Source organism: Bactrocera neohumeralis, chromosome 5, assembly GCF_024586455.1.
Source record: "Bactrocera neohumeralis isolate Rockhampton chromosome 5, APGP_CSIRO_Bneo_wtdbg2-racon-allhic-juicebox.fasta_v2, whole genome shotgun sequence".
NCBI lineage: Eukaryota > Metazoa > Arthropoda > Insecta > Diptera > Tephritidae > Bactrocera > Bactrocera neohumeralis.
The window spans coordinates 25761386-25785294 of NC_065922.1; the positions used below are offsets into that span (position 1 = coordinate 25761386).

At 36.4% G+C, this 23909-nt stretch overlaps 1 protein-coding gene across 1 annotated transcript; it reads right to left on the minus strand.

The window, feature by feature from the left end:
- Positions 1 to 1001: 1001 nt before the first annotated feature.
- On the minus strand, positions 1002 to 23732 carry LOC126760143 (xenotropic and polytropic retrovirus receptor 1-like). Its single transcript, XM_050475582.1, has 9 exons — positions 23399 to 23732; positions 6619 to 6710; positions 6153 to 6548; positions 5818 to 6079; positions 3893 to 4263; positions 3480 to 3822; positions 2744 to 2910; positions 2542 to 2675; positions 1002 to 2466 (listed from the first exon to the last, which is right to left on the minus strand). Exons 2-9 carry the CDS (start codon positions 6685 to 6687, stop codon positions 2187 to 2189), a joined length of 2022 nt encoding a protein of 673 aa, XP_050331539.1. The 5' UTR covers positions 6688 to 6710; positions 23399 to 23732; the 3' UTR covers positions 1002 to 2186.
- Between the last annotated feature and the right edge of the window lie 177 nt (positions 23733 to 23909).

Sequence of the window (23909 nt, forward strand, 5' to 3'; positions counted from 1 at the left end):
CAGAAGTGTTCCCTACATAATTTCAGTATGCTCTGGGCATCAGGCACGAGATCACCTCTGGGGATTCCACATATGTACGTCTTGAAACCTTTTATTAGTCACCGCATATTTTCATAGAATTTTCACGTATTACCCCTGTCGACCAGCTTGTCAAGCACTTCGTACTCACGTTGTTCACGAAATTATTCATAAAATAAAACTAAGAACCTGCTGTTAACCTAAAATATCTCACCTATTGAAAATATTCACTAATTTTGAGTGAAATACTTCTTTTTGTTAAGTATGCTTTGCTCTTTATTTATTTAAAATGTATATGTTATAATGTAGAATTAAAAAAGCGGTCAAGAAGTAGCAGTTTAGGGCTTAGGCTGAATGCTAAATTCAAATACGCATTAATTCTCAGTCTAGTGAAGTTCACATCACGTCTAATTGCTCTATTTGGGTTTTCATTTCTTTTATTTTTTTTTTTAATTTTTATTATGTTTTAAACTTTTTTGTTTATTATTTTTTTTGTTTTTTATTTTTTTTGTTTTTTATTTTTTTTGTTTTTTATTTTTTTTTAATTTTCTTTTTTTTATATTAAATTTTTCTCCTTTTTAATTGTATTTTTAATTTATTTATTTAAATATTTTTTTTTTAATTTTTAAGTTTAATTTTTTTAATTTATAATTTTATTTTTTTTAATTTTTAATTCATAATTTTATTTTATGTTTTTTATTTTTAGTTTGTTTAATTTTTTATTTATATTTTTAATTTTTGTGTTTTTTTTTAATTTTTAATAAATAACTTTGCTTGTTTCTTACTTTTTTAATTTTAAATTTTATTTTTCTTTTCTTTAATTTTTAATCTACATTTAATATTAAGTTTTATTTTTTAATTTTTTCTAATTTATAATTTTTTGTTTTTTATATTTTATATTATTTTATTTATTTTTTTCTTTTTATTTTATTTTGTTTTTATTTTTTTATATTTTTTATTTAATTTTTATATTTTTTTAATGCTTATGTTTTTTTTTAATTTATTTTTTTTTAATTTTTTTGTATTTAATTAAACAGAATTATTTGCACAGTTAAAAATATATTGACTCTAAAAATGTTTAGTCTTAAATTAAGTATACATTATATTTAAGATTTTTTCTGTATATGAAGTTTTATTGTGTATCGTTAGTTAGTACTATTAGTATTACAGTAATTCGTTGGACTATACTTTAAGCTTACAATCCAATTAGCATTAATATTATTACGGTTTAGACAATAATAGTTTGGTATACAGGGGTATATGTATGTATGAATGTGTATATAACGCTCATCAATAAAATGAGTGTACAATTTCATAGTTTTTTAGTTTCATATATTTAGCAAATGCGCCTAGGGCTAACTACATATGTATGTATGTATATATATGTGAGAAAAAGAGCAATAACAAATTTTATTTTATATGCAAAAATGTTTAATTTTTTAGTTAATTTTAATTTTTAGCTAATTATCAATATGTATATATTTTTGTAAATGTTTAACATTTTAGCAAAAGTCCAATTGGGGGAATGTTTTGGGTTAACAAAAGGTAATGTCGCTAACGGTTACTTAATTTCATAACCTAGAATATATTTTTATTTCATATATGTATATATTTAAATGTATACTAAATCTAAAGGGTTTAGTGTCTTGTCTTTTCAATTACATACCACATTTGCTTGCACGAATTGGTTAGCACAAAAACAAAAAATACCAAACGAAACAAAATAAACTTTTCAAAAAATGTGTAAGTACGAAAAATTATTTGTAATTACATACATAAGTAATACTGCCGAATAGATATATAGTTTTGTGTTCAAAGAGTTCTAGCAAATCAGTGGGAATTTCACTTTTCACACTTCGAAACGTTTGAAAGTACTGTTGGCTTTTAGCGGTGGTATAAAAAATAAACTGCTCTAACTTTAAGTACTTAAATTAATATGCCCAAAGAAAATTGTACTAAATGTAACTAAGTTTTGTGTAAAAGATGGCTGGCAAACGTATACATATTACTATTATGGCTTATTGGCTAAGTTTTACGTTTTCACTAATTATTCCTTACAATTCTCACATTGGAAGCATACATTTCGGTACCGTTATTTAGGGGATCAGGACTTTCAGCACTTAATTGTTACTTAAGATTTAGTTTCAGATCATTATTATCGCACGATTTTACAATTTTTTCGTGCCATCAATATCGATGGTTAGATCCTGTAGCGAGCCACGTGGCTGTAGCAAGCTACGCTTCTCAGGATCCTTATTCTTTTTCGGCTTCGGGCGATTAGTTTTCGTATAACGATTTATCACGCCTTCCGGTTCGTCCATCATACGTAATATTTGTGTTTGATCGGATGAGTCGATGGGTGCAATTGAGATATCGCGTACGGCACGGAACTTACCGCAATTGTTGAGATGTTCGTTCTCCAAGCGGAAGAAGTTCCATACGAAACGTCTGTTGGACAATGGAAAAAAGTGGAAAATATGTTGTAAATTCGAAGCAAATTATTAATTTTTGTTTTAATCGTACCTGAATACTTCTAAAATACCGGTTATGGATGTCATAATATCGCTGCTAACAATTTTCATTTCAGTTAGGTAAAATGATAGAGCCCATAGGAAACGTAGCACCAAATCTTCGATGATGGCGAAGTAATAGAAGCCCTGCGTGTGTTAAAAATATATGAAATGTATAGTCTACTTTGGTCTTTATAAATTTAATTAGCACATACTGTGGAGTACACGATTTCCTCGCGCAAAAATGTGTTCTCGCCCGCATTCTTATCGAAGAGACCCCAATCCATCTTTATATCCCAAGTGTAAGCATAGCATGATGAGACGATTGAGGCAATAATCCACAGCCAGGTGTAGGGATTGTCAAATGTGCTTGAATAGTAGCCTGTCAAAATGGAATAAATAAAAATTTTAAAAAATTTACAAAAAAAAAAATACAACCGAAGATTGATAAGCTCACTATTTAGCTTTTCCGGTGATTTGACATTCAGCGCTTATTCAGCTTAAGATAAACATAGCTAAATTAAGCTTAATGGATTGAAAATTCTTGTGAAGAGGTGTCAGGTATCGAATTTAAGCTGAATAAGTGCTGAATGTCAGAAAGTCAGAAAATCTGCCATGGAATTGCAATTAGAGACTACACTTTGCACGTGCTTTAGCATTCAGCACTCATTCAGCTTAAGACAATCTTAGCTGAATAAAGCCAAATGGTCTGATATTTCAGTTTGGGAGGCGTAACCTCATACAGCACTTTATTCAGCTATCACTAACTTAACATGAATAAGCTCTGAAAGTCACAAAGCCTGAAAATCTGGCATGGAATTGCAATCAGACACCACACTTTCCACGTGCTTTAGCATACAGCACTTTATTCTAAATTATCTTCAGCTGAATAAGCGCTGAAAGTCAGAAAACGTGAAAATCTGGCATAGAGTTATAATAGCGAATACTAACGATTATTGAAGCTCCTTAATGTTGCGAATATGACCACAGCAAAAGTACTCGAATATTTTCCCGCATTCACCAAGTGAGGAAAGGCTTCACGTGTATCGCGGTAACGCCGCAGACACTGCGCAAAACGGAACCACGCTGGCAAACAATTAAATATCGGACGTATAATAAAATCTTTTTCCATGCATGTTGTAGCATCGAGCGCCTCAAACCAATTGCCATTGGTGAAATAGAAACACACCAAATACTCGAAATCCAGCAACGCTGTGCTGAGTGAATTCAACTGATCGCCGAGCCAGAAATCGGCGAAACCGACATGAAAGAATGGCGCCGCCACCATGCGACCCTGTAAAGCGAGTACAAAAAGACTACGGTTAAACATACAAATAAATATATATTTTAACGGTAAAACTAACAGTTATGCGCAGCAGCCAGAAACGCGCGTCGTGGTGGAATACATGAAATGGATTCAACAAGAATGCCACCATCACAATCGTCAGTGTAAGCGGATTAATGAAAGCCGGTATGCTTAAACTGGCGCTATATAAGAAGCTTAACATGCTCAGCGTCCATATTACGCCAAATATCGCAGATAATTCCATTAGGTGCTGTTCGGAGAGATGATTACGCGGATCTAATTCGAAGATGAGCACATGATTGACACCGGACGAACGCCAGCCGTAGATGTTAACGCCAATCAGAAAGATGAATTCAATGATAAGCAGTGGACCGCGATATAGACGGAAAGTGACTTTGAGATTTTCGCCGGTAATATCGTGGAAAATTGCTGTAATGATAAAGACATTTTGAATTTTAATACATAAAATATATTTAGAATATTATGAAGTGAAAAGAAGCATGAAAAGGAGCTAGAAAGATCAGGTCCTAAGTTGGAGAAACGCCGTGAAGTAAATATTTTTAACTTTCGAGTTTGAAAATCTTTATGTTTCTATCTCAAAAATTATGTAAATTTGATTCATAATTTTCGACAAAAATTTGGCGATTGAATTTGGATTTCTTAAAGAGTTTCTTAGCATTTAAAGAGCGAATAGAAAGCGGTGTTCCTATTAATTACGGCAAGAACAGTCCAGAAGAATAAATTTTTAAAACCAAGGACGTCAAATTCTTGAATAATAGTTTGTTTCAGAGTAAGATCAATATACAAGGCATCCCAGGTGCTAGCTGAAATCAAGGGTTGGCTATGGTAGTTATAAAAGTCACTACCGAGTTGACAATCCTTTCCAGTATATAAATTCCAGTCTTTTCCGGTTACGTAGGTCGGACTATCGTAGGAACGATGTTGTCGTTGTTACAACGGGTACTTAGTCCCCGTTGGGATGGTGAGAGTTAGCCAGGTTGTCGTCGACGTCATCTAGCGGAAGGCCCAAGAAACGTGCTGTTTCGACGGGATCGGACCAAAGGGAGAGAGGTGTTAGATGAGTTGTGTTTATGGGGCATGCAAAGAGGTGGCTAGTGTCATGCGGAGACTCATTGCACAGGCCATATATTGGATATGTCGGGGTCTAATTTGGATAAGTAGGAGTTTAACCAGAACGAAGCTGCGCAAGGGTCCCTCTCGTTTCTCGGGGCAACTCGAGCTCTTCGTCTGTAATGGGTGGTGGTGTGACTCCAAGTACGCCATTCACTAGAAGAGACGGTGAAGGGGCTGATGGCTCCACTATGAATGGCGGTCAGTGCTTGTCGGAAGTTTGTTGCGAAGTCTGGTCGGCGTACTGTCTAATTTCGTCGACGTAATTGAGAAATGACCTCTTGATGTTCCTAGGGGAACTGCAGGGGAACTGCCCGGAGAAGAGTTCATTAACGGGGAGCATAAGCGGCTCACTATTGTAGGTGTTCAATAGGAAACATCAGGAGGCATCCTGTCGTAGTCCGGAGTGCAGTGTTCTGACAAGTCTGAAGCTTCTTCATCTGCATCCAGGCGACCATATTGGTGCGGCGTAGTTGAGCCGGCCGATTGTCTTGTAAGTTGCCAACAACGTTACTTTGTCCTTTCCCCATGAGCTGCCGGCTTGCAACTTGAGGATTTTGTTGCGGCTCTGTACCTTGGCGATAATCCTGGTAGTATGAGGAGTGAAGGAGCCTAAACTATCAAAAGTTATACCAAAAATCTTAGAAAAGATCGAGCGATCGTGCTCAACTCTCAAATAATAGGCTACAATCTGTGGTGGTAATCATTCTAGCTTCTTCTGGTGCCAGATTCGGCAACTTCAGAAATACAACCAATGCTATCGATGCTGTTACAATAACTACTAACCGCATTATCATATGAGATTTTTAAAGAAGATATTTTCGAAATGTAATCCCCAAACGGCTAACTTACCCGACAACACCACCACTATGGCAAGCACAATAAAACTACCGGAAAATAGACCAACTTTAAACGTGGTCCAGGGACTCTGCTGTTCACCCAAGGGCGGTACACGCAAACGTTTCATAGCGCGCGTACGATCGCCGCTCTCCAACTCAGTCGTGACGGTCGTCTCCGTTTCATTGATAATATTATCAATATCTTTATTGGTGAAGAAATGTGAGGCTTCGACATACTCCTGACGCCACTTGGCACCGGTGTCGACGCGCAGTAGCTATAAGCAATAATTGTAAAGTAAGAAATATTATAATTTTGTGATATCACAAACGAAACGCAAAGACACCCACCTTATCATGCTTCTTGAGAATTTTGCGAAAACCGGTATGATTCAAGTTCTGATAGTTTTGTAATAAAATTAAGCTCAAGTAAAATTCACTGAACGCCAGTTTCAGTTCGGCCGCTTTGCGATGCGGCAAACCGGGTTTTTTCAACGATTTCGATTTTTTCGCCGAGCGCTCCGACTCTTCGATGCACGTCTTCAGCTCGGCATTGAGTGTGGCGAATTTACGTGTCGCTTCGGCTAACTTTTCCGAATAGAATGTGTTGATTTTCTTCAATTCCTTGTCGCAGTAATGAAAGAAATTCTCATCGAAATTGGCGAAATGACGTTTGAGCACCTCATCTTCAACGCTGTCGACAGAGGGCGCTTCCTCGACGGCCATGTAAAGCATGGCTTTCATTTCCTGTGTTGAGTTTCGGGATTTTTATGCGAAAATTAATATTTTTTAAGTATGTATGTAATGCGTTATATACCTCATAGTTAATGTATTGTTTGCGCCATTCCGGCGTTATGTGCGCCGAGAGATGTTCGGCGAATTTCATCTTGTCAGCTCAATGGTCCGCCGCTGTAAGGAAAGGCGAAAATAACATTATTTTACATTGAAGCGTTGATTTACTCTACAAAAAATTAAAAAAAAAAGTATATAAAAACAACAACAACAAAATAATAACACGTAAACTCGATGCATCGAAGTTATAATAGCCTTCACAAATAAAAACAGTTTCCATACAAGAACTTGAATTTGATGGGTGACTTTGTATGACAGCTATATGTCATAGTGGTCCGATCAATTTGTTCGGAGTTTGTACCGTTATACCGCCAAATATCGTTAAGATATGTCGTCAAAAAAATAGTTTTCTTTACAAAAGCTTGGTTTTATTCGAGTAGTTTGTATGACAGCCATATGCTACAGTGGTCCGATCTGAATAATTTCTTCGGAAATTTTACCTTTACTTTGAAAAATAATCTGTGCAAAATTTTGTGAAGATATCTTGTCAAATAAAAAAGTTTGCCATGCAAGAATGTGATCTTGATCGGTCAGTTTGTATGGCAGCCATATGCTACAGTGGTCCGATCTGAATGATTTCTTTGGAGATTTTACCTTTACTTTGAAAAATAATCCATGCAAAATTTCGTGGAGATATTTTGTCAAATAAAAAAGTTTTCCATACAATAATTTGGTCTTGATCGGTCAGTTTGTATGGCAGCCATATGCTACAGTGGTCCAATCTGAATAATTTGTTCGGAGTTTGTACAGTTGCCTTGGACAATAACCCATGCCGAATTTCGTGAAGATATCTTGTCAAATAAAAAAGTTCCCTATAAAAGGATCTGATTTTGAACCGCTAGTTTGTATGGCATGTACGAATATGTACAAATTTTCAGTTCGATATCTCAAAATTTGAGGGACTAGTTTGAGTATATATATATATTTTTTCTAGGGTCTCCGTCGTTTCCGTTTATGCAAAGTTAATACATTTTGTTCAGGGTATACAAATTGCTCGTTGACTAAGTTGCGTATTTTTATCTAAGATATTTAAATTGTGACGCGCCTCCATCAATCAAAAAAATAAATAAAATATAAATCTATGCAAGCTTGCCTACGTCGCTGCTCAAGATTTTGATAAATTATGATGAATCGCAGTGCAAACAGCCACTTCAAAGTATATAAAATAGATATATATTTACATATTCAGCCACTTATATATACTTATATAGATATATATTTACATATTTGTATGTTCGTATGTCCTGACATATTAATTTCCCTCGAATTTTCATTAAAAAAATATCAATGTCAGACATCACGCGCCGCGTTTGATCAATAGCCACTGTGGCATTGCTTGGATTCTCGTTGTCAGCCACCCAAACCTGCTGGTAACCCAAAATAACCGATTTATAATATATAAACAACAACAACACAGCAAGAAATCGTACCGCGATTGATTGGGATTTATAGGCACGAATCGGCGTATACACACATGCACATACATATGCATATTATAAAAATTGTTTGTATGTAACATTGGCTTATTGTGGTTTATTTACCTCCAATAAATCAAAACTGGCTTTTACCAACAACAATTACACGCAATTGATAATCCCAATGCCGAGGCAGATCACTTACTTACATTGAAGATGTGCTTAACGGGAATTACTCTTGTGTATATAAATATACATATATATATGCCAGCACCCTTTGTGTAAGTGGAAGATTTTTTTATCAAAACATTTAAAAATGCAAATTGGAAAGTTAATTAAATGCTTGTAAGGCTGATAAACTGGTTTTATAGCGTCAGTGCCGCAGCGATTTATCTGGAATTATAAAAATATTAGATAACAGGAATAAACACTGTAAAAGCCTCATTACTGTTAATTACATTGTGTGCCAACAGCAAAAAGCGGTAGAAAATCTTCTGAAGATTAGAATCCCTAATTGGTTTGAAAGTAAGGGTTTAATCTTGTTGTTCTGAAACTTATCACAGAAAATGGGTGCAGATACCCTTGGTTAGTGTGGAATGTGCGGCAGATAAACTGATGCCATTCCAAAGATCAATTGCTTTTGTTGGTATTAAGTAGAATTAGTCTGTATTATCCGACAAATGAGGCATCCGCTACCAACCGAACCGAACTAGCAACTGGTGGCCGTTCCCACGACAGTCGGGTAACCGAAACGGACCCGGATTTTTATCCCGCCAAGGACTGTCAACTCGGCATAATTCTGCTACAACAACAACAACCAACAGGTGGAAGCTCACCTTTGCCTCACGGTATGAAGCACTGGAAAAGATGCCTCACGGTTTGAGGCACTGGAAAATATGGACTACGTCACGGCACACACTATCTTGCTAGGGACCAAAAAACATCAATGCGTGTCTTATTAGCCTACCAGACTAACCTAACATACAACAATCGCAACATACAAGGTGATCGGCAGGCCGGTCATAAACTTCGCCGCATCGATATGGTGGCCTGGATGTAGCGAAACGCAAGCGAAGAAAATACAGACTTGTCATAACACTACACGACGAAATATCACAGGATGTCTCTTACTGTCTCGGGTTGAGCACTTACATACGTATACTTCTGGTTAAGGAACATAACGAGTTCCTCTCCAAGCAGTACCTGCTGGGATACGACCATGTGGGAACAGCTAGAGATCCTTTCTTGGCTACGTCGAACACATCCAACAGTATGTTGACTAGGCTTCAGATGCAACTAACTTCAGATACGCACTGACCGCCAATCATAGTGGAGCCATTAATAACTTCATCGACTCCCTCTCAGTGAATGGCGTACTTGGAGTCAAACCACCACCCATTGCAGACAAAGTGCTCGAGTTGTCACGAGAATCTAGAGTGAACCTTGCGCGACTTCGTTCTGAATCATGTGGCAAGTTAAACTCCTAATATCGACCACGACATTCAAATTAATATCCAGCATACATTGAGTCTCCGCATATCACTAACCACCTCTCTGCATGCGCAGCGAACCCCACTCATCTAACACACTTCTCCGTATGGTTCGACCTGGTTGAAAAAGCTAAAATAACTTTTCAAGGCCTGCGAATTATAATTTCTCTAAGACAAATCTCTGCTTCGAGCCTCTCACTCTCATAACCGGAGTTGATGGTTGTGCTCAACGTCGTTCTGTATAGTCGTATGAGCTTCGCAAGGATCCCTAATTTAGACGTGGCGTCGAATAGGCAGTTCTTATCTGTGCTGTCGAAAGCGGCTTTGAAATCGACAAAAAGGTGATGGATATCGATCTGTTTGTGAAGTGTCTCCAGAATGTAACGTATTGTTAAAACCTGGTCTATTGTGGGTTTGGCAGGTCTAAAGCTACACTGATAAGGTCCAATCAGTTTATTTACAATGATCTTAAGTCTTTCGCATAATATTGTCGAAAGAACCTATATTAACCCGAGATATTAAGAAGACTGATTCCGCGATAGTTAGCGCAGTCTGCGAGATCTACCTTCTCATATTTAATAATTTATATTTGAGTGCAATTTCTGCCCTCACAAACACAAATTCCCTAAATATTGGGTAGTTAAAAAATTCTTTTAGTATTTTGCCAAAACAAAAAAAAATTCGGGGAAGTTGAAAAAGTGTGTGAAAATATTGAAGAAATTCGCTATATTTTGAAAGGGAATGTATCAGTTCGTGTAGCACAAAAATGGTTCGCTCGCTTCCGTTCTGGAAATCTCGATGTGAAAGATGAATCTCGCTCTGGTCGACCTATAGTTGAAAAAGTCGATGAAATTATGGAAAAGTTTGATCAGGACCGTCACATAAGCAGCCATGACATGCTAAAGAACTTAACATTCATCATCAAACTGTTTTGAACCATTTAAAAAAGGTTGGCTATAAAAAGGAAACTCGATGTTTGGGTACCTGATGAATTGTCTGCTAAAACGAAAAGAAATCAAACCATTTCTGAAGCGAATGTTAACAGAAGACGAAAAGTGAATCAAATACGATTTATTGATCAATTAATTCATAAACTTTTAGAGAATCTTAAAAGTATTGTTGAGCGTATGCAATTATCTTACTTTAAAGAAATGAGCAAGAGCTCTTTCAACAAAGCACTTTTATCTCAAAAATACCAACATTTTTACCAACGGGAATTCCTTCATACTTGACGTAAAGTAAGTCTCTTTACAAAAAAAACAAAAAACAAAACGCTGCCTCGTTCTTCGGTGAGTAATAACTTAATAGCGCCATTTATAGACCACTTACTGGCATGACTGCCTTCAGCGCCACAAAAGCCGATTGTTGTTATGCGTGATATTTTGTGCCCAACTAATCCCACCCACTTTCAGCGTCTGTTAGTGGCAGCAAAAAAAATAAATATACGTAATAAATTGATAATAGTTTTCCCCCATGCAATGGCCATATCTAAACCACTAACATATCTAACACGTGACACCAATTGGAGAATAAAATTTTCGCGCATATTGCAAATAGGCTCGGTTCGGCTCGGAAAAACATGCAAATTATGTATGTGTGTAATATTTGAGAATATACTTGTATGTGGCTACATCGGTATAAAAACTGCTAACTAATGTAACTACAGTGGTGGTCACAGAATTGGATACAATAAGAATAAAATATAGAGATTATTAATTGGAGGACCGTTCAAAATAAGAGTTTACTCAAAGGGTTTCAGACATATGTACATAAGTAGTACGATTCAATTGGAAGTCACTTTTTTGCAAAGGATATGTATGTATATTATTCATCAATACAGAGATTTCAAAAAAGTCATATTCTGAATTTATACCATGAAAAGGATATATGAAGTTTAGCACGAAGTTTGTAACACCCTGAAAGAATCGTCAGAGAGTCTATAATTTATACTTGTATATAATATAAATGATCAGTATGACAAGCTCAGTCAAGTCCGCCTGCCTAGCTTTCGAGATATCAATGTAAAACTTAGCACACGTTATTTTCTTCTCAAGAAGCTGCTCGGAACCATTGATATTAGGAATCTCTAGGATATATCGGGTGATTTTTTTGAGGTTAGGATTTTCATGCATTAGTATTTGACAGATCACGTGGGATTTCAGACATGGTGTCAAAGAGAAAGATGCTCAGTATGCTTTGACATTTCATCATGAATAGACTTACTAACGAGCAACGCTTGCAAATCATTGAATTTTATTACCAAAATCAGTGTTCGGTTCGAAATGTGTTTCGCGCTTTACGTCCGATTTATGGTCTACATAGACCAAGTGAGCAAACAATTAATGCGATTGTGACCAAGTTTCGCACTCAGTTTACTTTATTGGACATTAAACCAACCACACGAATGCGTACAGTGCGTACAGAAGAGAATATTGCGTCTGTTTCTGAGAGTGTGGCTGAAGACCGTGAAATGTCGATTCGTCGCCGTTCGCAGCAATTGGGTTTGTGTTATTCGACCACATGGAAGATTTTACGCAAAGATCTTGGTGAAAAACCGTATAAAATACAGCTCGTGCAAGAACTGAAGCCGAACGATCTGCCACAACGTCGAATTTTCAGTGAATGGGCCCTAGAAAAGTTGGCAGAAAATCCGCTTTTTTATCGACAAATTTTGTTCAGCGATGAGGCTCATTTCTGGTTGAATGGCTACGTAAATAAGCAAAATTGCCGCATTTGGGGTGAAGAGCAACCAGAAGCCGTTCAAGAACTGCCCATGCATCCCGAAAAATGCACTGTTTGGTGTGGTTTGTACGCTGGTGGAATCATTGGACCGTATTTTTCAAAGATGCTGTTGGACGCAACGTTACGGTGAATGGCGATCGCTATCGTTCGATGCTAACAAACTTTTTGTTGCCAAAAATGGAAGAACTGAACTTGGTTGACATGTGGTTTCAACAAGATGGCGCTACATGCCACACAGCTCGCGATTCTATGGCCATTTTGAGGGAAAACTTCGGAGAACAATTCATCTCAAGAAATGGACCCGTAAGTTGGCCACCAAGATCATGCGATTTAACGCCTTTAGACTATTTTTGTGGGGCTACGTCAAGTCTAAAGTCTACAGAAATAAGCCAGCAACTATTCTATGCTTTGGAAGACAACATTTCCGAAGAAATTCGGGCTATTCCGGCCGAAATGCTCGAAAAAGTTGCCCAAAATTGGACTTTCCGAATGGACCACCTAAGACGCAGCCGCGGTCAACATTTAAATGAAATTATCTTCAAAAAGTAAATGTCATGAACCAATCTAACGTTTCAAATAAAGAACCGATGAGATTTTGCAAATTTTATGCGTTTTTTTTTTAAAAAAAGTTATCAAGCTCTTAAAAAATCACCCGATAGTTGCCATACATACTTACCGAGCAAAATCAAGTCCTTATATGAAAAACTTTTTATTTGACAAATTATCTTCATGAAAATTTGGCATTGATTATTTAACCTCCAAACATTTGTTCAAACCGAACTACTATAGCATATACACCCGCGGCCAAGCGTAACTTACCATTAAGAAATCTCTAGCGAAAACGTGTTCTATCACTCATTCTAACGGTACTTGTTGCGGTAATGGAATTTTTTCGTTAAGTTTTAACGAAGTGATCTCTTACTTACACAAATATAAAATATTAAAAAAAAAATAAGTCCTGTCAAAAAGGTAAAAGTAAACCAGAGCTAAAAAAAAATGTTAGAAAGTGTTTGGGAGGAGGAAATTTCAAGCAGTGTTTTGGAGAAACTTGTTGGGTCAATGCCTGCTCGTATCGAAGCTGTAATATCCGCTAGAGGTGGACCGACGCCATATTAGATTTCCCGTTATTCTTTTTGAATATGTTGTAATTCCATTTTCAATTGAAACAAAAAATGTTGTTAAGTTATTACAAGAATTAGTAATAATGAAATCAAAGACTTGTGTGCAAATAAAAAAAGTTGTCTCAATTTAATTTTACAAATGGGCCAGATTAAAGTCAACAGTTAACCAAATATATTCGAGCCATCTATATATTCCCCGTATTCTATTAAATCCATAAAAAAGTTACCCAAAGAACGAAAAAATTGAAAATAGTGAAAAAATATCACGTGGTAAGTTACACTTGGCCGCGGGTGTAGCTGCCATACAAACTGACGAATCAAAATCGAGATAATGATATTTTTCTATAAGAAATGCTCCTGTGAAAGATAAAGTAAAAGGAAATAATTGGTAGAAGAGGTAGGAAGCTTATCCGAATGCTTAAGCTGCTGACCTCTGCTGACACAGCTTCAAAACAGCCAAAATTGATATATATTTTCCATATGGGGTATATATAGTATATCGGTCCATTCGATTATCCTAATACCATAGTTTAATAACAATTGGCTTACAATATTGTGATGTCGAACCGAAAATAAATAAAAATCGCTTTTTTTAAACTAACAGAAGTGGAATCACCTGTAAAAGATGTACCTAATTACGTAGCCGTCACTGTATTTTATTTACTATACACACACGCATACAAGCGGAGTGGATTTAGTATCAAACTCAAGGTGATGAAAAACAGGTGTGTTATTGGAAATAGTTTTCCCATACCAAGGCAACTGGAGTTGTTTACTCAACTGCCCAACGAAATGAATGGATGGCCATAAAAAAGCAAAGACAAGCAATATTTGCAAATTAACTACATGAAAAATATTAAAAGATGCTTGAAAAAAAACCGTAATCGAATTTAATCGTTCAATCTTCTCAGAAATCATATATTTCTTAAGATTAGTTATGCCTTTTCGAATCTATAAAATGATTGGTGAAAATATCGTTTTCAGTGCCTACACGACACGATCAGTATAGTGACTAAATCGTTTAAAGATTTGGGTGATCCAAGTTTTTCAATAGGCTTTTTTTGACAGATCACAACTGAGTCGTGTCAAGCTGTCACGTAATTTTTATGAACCCGTTCAACTTTATTACGAAAATTCACGTTCTGTAAGGAATGTGTTTCGCGCACTTCGTTCAACTTAGGGTCAACATAACAGGCATACTGAGCATCACCCATCTTGAGACCGCGCAGTCATTATTTGATATTATTCGACCGAATAAACCACGTCCAACACGCAGTGAAGAAAATATAGCACGAAAACGTGGAGGGTCGATTCGGCGCCGTTCGCAGCAACTCGGATTGACGTATGGAACGACTTGGGGCATTTTACGTCGAGATCCTAAATGTGTACGCTTTTCATATAATACAACTTGTTCAGGAAGTGAAGCCTCTCGACCTTACCAAGCGACATCGCTTCGCTCTATGGGCTAGCGAAAATTTCTAAGAAGATCCGACGTTGTCGAACCAAATTTTGATCGGCAATGAAGCCCATTTCTGGCTCAATGGTTATGTAAACAAGCAAACTTGCTGCATCGAGAGATGAAGAACATCCGGAAGAGATTCAACAGCAGCCATTTTATCCAGAAAAAACAACGGTTTGGTGTGGTTTTTGGGCCGGTGGAATCATCGGTCTATATGTATTTCTTCAAAAAATGATGCCATGGAGAACGCAACCGTCATTGGCGAACGTTATCCTGCCATGATAATCGACTTTTTGATGCCTGACTTTGAAGCTCGTGATGTTGGCGACATTTCGTTTCAACAAGACGGCGCCACTTCCCACACATCGCATCAATCAATGGAGATAACACTTCGGTAAGCAGATAATTTCACGTTTTGGACCAACATCGTGTGACATAACACAGTTCGACTTTTTGCTGTGGGGATATGTAAAGTCTAAAGTCTATGCGGACAATTACGTTTCGATTCAGCCATTGGAGCAAAACAGCACGCTTGCAATTCGCCAGTTACCAGTTGAAATGCTCGAACGAGTCATCGAAAACTGGACTCAACGGATGGACCATCTGAGACCTTTCCATGGCCAACATTTGTAAGAGGTAATCTTCAAAAAATAAATGCCAAAGAATCTAGGGAACCTCGAAATGGATCACCCTTCATTTAGATGTGTAAATTATGTCAGCAAGCAGAATTGGATTGCCGATTTGTATTCCTTCATTTCCCTTAACTAATGATGTGTTAATTTTCTGAGTTTGACAGGAAAATAACAACAATAAAATAATTGTAGTACAAACGAATTCATTCACATTGAAAAGAGCTGTGTGGGACAGCGCATTTTGTTATCTTTTCATCATTTACGCGATTTAGTTGCTTTATTTCTAAACCAGAGGCCCATGAGTATTAGTTAATTATTTACAGAGATCTTAATTACAACAATTGATACAGCAAGAAGTCTACAGAAAGATTATAAATTTAAGTTTTCAAAATGACACTGAATATGGCTGTATACGTATTTTCCGAAAGTAAAGGCCCTAAACTGCTCTGATAGCAAAAATACTCTTAAATAATCTGAAATTACCTGCAGCGAAAGCTTTTAGAAAGTCTTTTACTGTCTCTAGACGCCTAAATTTACAGTTATCCTAATTATCATTTGCATAATCATATTTGATCATTTAGCTCAATCGGCGCTTACCTTCTAGATCATTTCACTATGGATATCAATTTTTTCGTTCTTTGGGTAAATTCTTTACTGGATTTAATTGTATTAGATGGCAAATTTACTGCAATGGATAAAGCAGAAGGTTTTTTTATTTGAAAACTCTCTACTTCATATTACTAATTCTTGTAATAACTTAACAAAATTTTTTGTTTCAATTGAAAATGGAATTTATTCAAAAAAGAATAACGGGAATCTTATGGCGTCGATCCACTCTATTATTACATTCGATACGAGCAGGAATTGACCCAACAAGTTTCTTCAAAACACCGAGAAATTTCCTCCTCCCAAACACTTTCTAACATTTTTTTTAGAATTTTATACAGAATATTTTTTTTAAATTTTATGTTTGTGTAAGTCAGAGATCACTTTGTTAAAACTTAACGGAAAAATTCCATTACCGCAACAAGGACCGTTACAAGGAGTGATAGAACACGTTTTCGCTAGAAATTTCTTAATGGTAAGTTACGCTTGGCCGCGGGTGTATATTAGGTAAATTCATTCGGTATAATCTTTAAGTTGATCATTAGCTCATTCAGCGCTGAGACTTCTAGATCATTTCACAAGCAATGGAAAAGTAGCAAAAGAGGTTGGTTTCTCCACTGGTGAACGAACTGCAAGACAAAGTTACCTGGAAAGGATCACGATAGCTGAAGATTCCTGCGAAACTTTTTGCTGAACTACGTCACGTTGAGCAACTATAAATTTGAAAATCGGAAAGGACTTTGTATATCTCTAACCAGCTTAAATTTCACCAATAGTCTATGCCCTGAGATCAATCTGCGCAGAATAACGCTTACCTAAAAGACAATGCTACTAGGATAGGCAAAATATTCATCATTCTATAAGAATCAATTATTCCTATCTTTCATAAGGCCCTAGAAACATGGACAATAATTTTGACCCGAGATGAAGAAAAGTACCTTGATGGATTCGAGGAACTGTTCCACGCAAGATCTTGGGAACTACGTTACTGTGAGCTATAAATTTGAAAAAGAAGGACTGGAACTCTAACCAGTAAATGAACTATAGTCTATGACATAGATATAGTTAAGCGCATAAATATTCAGTGGAAAACTCCCTCTACTCTAGACCCATGGGTGGACAAGGGAAGCAAGGGTGCCCACGCTTCCAATCGAAGTACCAAGCGCATAGAGACCTGTTTGCACTTGGTGTATACAACTGGCGTGAACTCAGAAAGGACAGAAGCAACTGGCGAAATTTTATGTTTTCAGCACAAACCAACCCTTGGTTGTAGAACCAAAGAAGAAGAAGAAAAAAATATTGTTACTTGAGCTCCTCACCTACTTCTTTCCTTCCTAACACTACATTATGAACGGGAAGAAAGTATAGAGATTAAATACGACGATCAGTTCTTCAGGTATCAGTGGTAGAAAAACTCTTTAGATAGAATATAATGTCTGTCTAGAAATGAAATCCATTATTTTTCCAATAGACGGTAATAGTGAACTGCCTGCGTTGTATAAGTGAGGACGTTACATGACGCTTGAAAGACAAGATGTTGTAATAAAAAACTACTTAGACAGTTTAATGATAGCTTGTCTTAGTATTCTTTGAGCACCCATGAAAGTGCAATATATTTACAGATTTTCTTCGATAAAGGCGAAAGCGCAAACCTAGCGGCTGGAAATGTAAATAGTGTGTATAGTCTTGATAATTTAGCTCAAGATTAACGATTGTAAAGGTTTTGCCATGTGGTTGGTGAAACTGACAGGGAATCATCTAATATGAGCTGCCCCACTAGGGGCAAACTCTTAAATCGAACCTGTATTGTCAACAATAGGATCGTCTAAAGGAAGCAATGACCGTCTTTGGCTATTAAGAAAGGAATTGTGTTCCGTCAGACAACGTCAGGATGGGTGGTACTTATATAGTCATCCTTTAGTCCGTACCTGGCACCATTTATCTGTTTAGATTAACACTTACCCATCCAAACGGGGTTACATCGCCGAAAATGAGGTTAGATCTGCATGCAATGAGTCTTCGCATAACACTGGCCACTTTTTGGATGCCCCGCCAACCCCACTGTATAAAAAACACCTCTTTCCCTTTGGTCCGACCTCGTCGAAACAGCACGTTTTCTGGGCCTCCCGCTAGATGACATGTGTGACCCGTCGACGACAACCTAGATAACCCTTATCATCCTAACGGGGACTGATAACCATTAAAACAACAACAACAGCATTTATCTGTTCTTTTACACACATGGCGAATCATTTTTATGGTGAAAAATTCCCCACAGGAGAAGTTTATGAAAATCGACTGTTTCAGTTTTCTAATAATAGGGACGGAAATTTCTATGAGAATGGCATTATGAAATTTGCTTCAAACCAGCTAGTTGTTCGATAATTTACATAGCCGAAAACATTAGATATATTATCTTTCTCAAGACACTCTTTAGTAAACAGTTACTAATTTACTGAGTGCAAAAAATTCTCTGACACAATGCGAATTTAACAATTCTAAAATAAACAAAAAACAACAATAAATTCTTCAAGTTTCACAATCAAGAAAAAATTCCGATAACGCGACAGTAAATGCGAAAATATTAACATTTTATTTTAAGCAACAGCGTTAGCGTTTTTCATACTGTCTTATCTAGCCATTGGTAAATTCAATCAATTAATACGATAGATCTAATAAGATGAGTCAACTCTGGTTATGGAGACATCTGAAGAGGCAAATTTTAAGTGCAAACGAAAAACGGATGTGAACGCAGAGTGGGTGAGTGATATGAATCTGAGGTATATATAAATTTTATGAAGCAGGGTATCATATATTGACGATTCTATTTGTGTAGTACCAAAGTTTGTATAAAAAATTTATAAAATATCGTAAGTCAAATAAGGTGATTGCAATACCTAACACTATACTTGTGATTGACAGATGTCACGAATAAAGGAATTTGAGAGAATGATATCTCAATTTGTAGACAATTGCTAACTTTGATGAAAAATATCGAAGCTGAGTGTTTTCTAAGCAAATTACTTCAAACCTTTGGAAAACAGATTGTCAGAAGTGTATTTGATAAAATTAATTGGCATAAATGATAGAAAAAAATATTAGAAAACAAATCTAACAATAATTTTTTTTTAAGGATTGTCTCGCCCCGTTTCTACAAGAAACGCTGTAGCGACCGTAGTAATTTGAATTTCGAGTTCAAAGGTTTGAGAGAATGATTATTACGGTGTATACTATCCGATAATATAACAAAAACAATCGATTTTTCGAAATTTCACACTGAGACAATCCCAGCGATATGCTCTAGTGGTCCGATTTGAACAATTTCTTGGAAGATTGTGCCATTACCTTGGGCAATAATCCATGCCAAATTTTATAAAAAATATCTTATCAAACGCAAAAGCTTTCCATACAAGGACTGGGTTTCGGTTGTTGTTGTTTTAGCGGGCACCTAGTCCCCGATAGAATGGTAAGGATTAGCTAAGTTGTCGTCGACGTCATCCAACGGGAGGACCAAGAAACTTCTGTTTCGACGGGGGCGGACCAATGGGAGTGGGGTGTCAGATGAGTGGGGTTGGTGGGGCATGCAAAGAGGTGGCCGGTGTCATTGCACGCGGAACCTATATTGGATCTACTACATATTGGATTCACTGCATATTGGTGCGGCGTAGTTAAGGATTGGTCGGCCGATTATTTTGTAAGTTGCCAAAAACCTTTCTTCGTCCTTTCCCCATGTGCTGTCGGCTAGCGACTTGAGGATTTTGGTGCGGCTCTGTACTTTGGCGATAATCGCGGTCGTATGAGGAATGACGGAGCAAATACTATCAAAAGTTACACCTAAAATCTTTGGATTATTGACAGTCGAAATCTTGACGTCATCGACTGCAATATCAAGGTCAAATCTGCACTCCTTCGTCCAGTTTGTATATATGGTCGCTGTGGATTTGGTGGGGGAGAGTGTTAAGTTCCGTGAAGAGAAGAAATGTCCGAGAGATAGCCGTTTACCTTTGAACTCATGCCATCAAGACTCCCTCTGGTGGGTGTGGGAGTTTAGAGATATAGAAGTAAAACAATAGCGGGGAGAGGACACCACCCTGCGGAGCCCCTTGTTTAATTCTTCTCAGTTTTGAAATTTTTTCTCGAAACAGTACGTATGATTGACGACGGTAGTTCATGGTCAACCTCTTCAGTCTTGGAGGGAGCGTAGTTTTTTCAAAGTCCTGCAGTAGCGTTGTGTGACTGACTGTGTCAAAGGCTTTTGACAAGTCCAACGCTACGAGGATCGTTCTCTCACAGGGTGGTTTCTGGTTAAGACTACGAACTATCTGGGCGTTTACGACGCTAAGTGCTGTGGTGGTACTGTGTACTTTTCGAAAGCCTTGTGGGTGGTTTGCTAGGCTCAGGTGGTGAATGAAGATCGGTAGTAGCAAGACTCAAGTGTCTTCACCACTGAGGAGAGGAGAGTTATCGGACGATAGGACTCCACTTTTTAGGCGGGTTTTGGTCGTTCAGTTTGTATGGCAGATATATGCTATATTTGCCCGATGTCGGCGCTTTCGACAAATGAGCAGCTTTTTGGCGAGAAAGGGACGTGTGCGAAATTTCAGATCAATATCTAAACAATTAGAGACTAGTTCTCCAATGTAAATCAACTCAGCTTGATCATTTACATATACATATATATATACCATACACTTTATAGGATATCCGACGTTTCCTTTTGGGTATACAAACTTCGTGACAAGCTTAATATACCCTGTTCAGTATATAAAAATCAAATTATCAATCGACAGGGGCATGCCATCCAAAACGTACAGAAGCAATTGTTTAGAAATTGACTACTGTAACAGTTATTAATTTTAATTATGTATGTATTTTAATGCCTGAGTACACATATCGGAATATGAGCATTTAATTCACTCGATTAATCCACTTAACATGCAATTTGATACGAAATACAAGGTGTTATCTATTCGACAAGCATTCCCAGGCAATCAATCATGTTTGACGGCACAGTGCACTGCTATGACCAATGGTTTTGATGTGCACAAACATGTACATACATGCGTATGTATATGTGTTTAGTTCACACATTTGTACAATACTCTGTAAGTATGTATGTCTGTAGGTGGGAAAGCACAAAAATTATTTAAAAACTTTAGACAAGTAAGCTCATATAGTACGTATATATCAATATCCACTTGAAAATTGATGGATCGATATGTTGTAGGTGTGATCACTTCGAGTGGAGAGCGTTAAATTATCTATTTACAAGCTATCGTAAGCGTTTTAAAGTTGGAAAATGAAGTGATAAGCTTGCAAGTGTGCAAACATCAAATTTTTACAGCGCTAGTTGTGAGCAAAAGATGAACTTGTTGTCAATAAATATTTGACAAGCGCTTCACGCGCCAACTTACATCTCTCAGACAATTTCCTATATAAAATCAATGTAAAAAATGGTAAATTTCTGTCAACACTCCTCCCTTTTTAGCTTGCCAATAAGCTTGTGGAAGTTGGTACACATGTATCTACTTCAACATCACTTCAATCTTGAATAAAAATGCGTATGCTTTCGAAGCAAACTGCTCTTCATTACGGCGATTCAAGCAATTCAGCATCAACTTGAAAGTTACAATAAATAATGGCATTCTAAATAGTTCGTCAAGAGTTTGTCGAGCTCTTATCGCTGATTATGACTATAATGAGCGTGTTTTGGGTCGTGCTTATCTCTATTTCGCTGCAATTTTTAGCTTCCCTACGGGTAAATAATTACATATATACATACATATGTATGTACACAAATATAACGCAAAAAAGTAATTTAGAAGTGTAAAGGAAAAATTAAATCAGCGCCACATACATACATACATATGTATATAAGTAAACAATGACGCCAGTTAAGAGGCAACAAATTCCAATAAAAAAATATAATTAGCACTTGGTAAATATTGGCCAAAGAAATATCACATTATTCAAAAAACATTTATATTTATTTTGTGTGTTTGGTTGTCGAATATGCAGGCGCTTTTGGTACATTACACATTGGAAAACTTTTTGCGGTGAAGAACAGGAAATTCAATTTTGTGTACATATGTATGTATATGAATATGTATATTAAGCTGCAAATGCGATTCCTGTAAATTTTTAAGCTCATACGCAAACAAAATTGCGGTCATGCGGCTACAGAAATCATGTATAGCCGCTCATTGCCATTAAATGGGTGCGTTACAGATGCATTGTCAATTTATTCCATGCACCAAAAAACAACTTTAAACCTGTTTGTCATGTGCCGAAAACGTGTGCTGCATCAGTCGATGTTATTTGGTAGACAAAGCCATAATTGTATTGTTTACTATTTTGAGTTATTAAATGGTTGTTGACATAAACGCACTTAGCTTTATCGACTCTTTGCTTTGTCTGGCGGAGGAGCACAAAGCATGAAGACGCGACAAAATTTTTTTTAAATATTATTAAGATTTAAAGCTGTAGCAATCATAAACAAATAACATAGTTGCTGCTTTCTTATGTCACTTACTCACATTAATTAAATTTAAACCGACAGCAATGCCCCACATCAAGCATTTTTTCAAATAAATTTAAGGGAAGGATAGTTTAGTAAAACTAACTAAAAATAATAAAAAACAATCGATATCTAACTGGGCCAAGGTAAAGGCCGAGTTATAAATAAAGTGATATGTTGCATCTATTTGATATTTCTAAAACAATGAGTTCGATTAGGATATGTTTATAGCCTGGCAATTTCAGTTGCCGTTTAACGCTTATATTTCAATTAGTAAAGTTATTTATTTGTATACATAGAAGCTATTTAACGCCTAACCGCATAACTAGTCACATGAAAACAATATATTAATGACGTTAAGCTTTTTTGTATTAAAAAAAATAAACTATTAACTAATAATGCTTGTGAATTATTTCTGAACGTGTTTCCTAGAATTTGCTGGAGCAGATCTTCAACTTTTCCAGAAAATAAATATTTAGAATAGTTACAAAATATAAAAAACGTTTACTATAACTATGAGTGAACAAATCGCCCTTCATAACTCCGTGTAAAGTTATATACTCGGGCTTTCAGGTACTTAAATTGTACTCCAACTAATCAGTAAAGCAGATAATTACGCGTTGCTTTATTAAAAGCTGTTTCACAATCGATGTAGAATACAGCGCGTACTTTAATTAAAACTCATTTATTTATTGGGTGTTCATTGACCACCCAACGTAAATCAGGTGGAATTTTGAAATGTGCAAACGTTTCTGAATATTACCCTTTGCATCGAATTTAGCAGCGTCAATTGGTGTTTTTGTATTAGTCGCCGTAGTGGTGCCGCAGCTAGCTGATTAACTGATCACACTTTGTTGTTTCTAATTGAAAATTGATATCACAACTTTTGATACTTGTACGTATTTCAACTTGTTATTAAATTTTATTTCATTAGTGGTTGCTTTTTAGATACTCGTATAAGTTTTGTTTTCTTAAAACTAAAGACACTGTGTAAAGTAATTATTACTTTTTTTTTTAATAAAAACAAGGTTAATTTCCTTATTTAAAGTAAATATAATGCACACAAATAATTTTAATAAAATACTTAACGCGACGAATTCCCAGCGGCGACTAAACAAAGAACAGCTGTGAGCTGCCGAACAAAATAGCAATTCGCTCAGGTTGTACAGAGTTGCATGGCAACGGAACGTGTGAAACTTCTTATGTAAGGGAAATTAAACAGTTAAAAGCGTTGAACTATCAACTTTTCGTCACACATTTATATATACATTTCA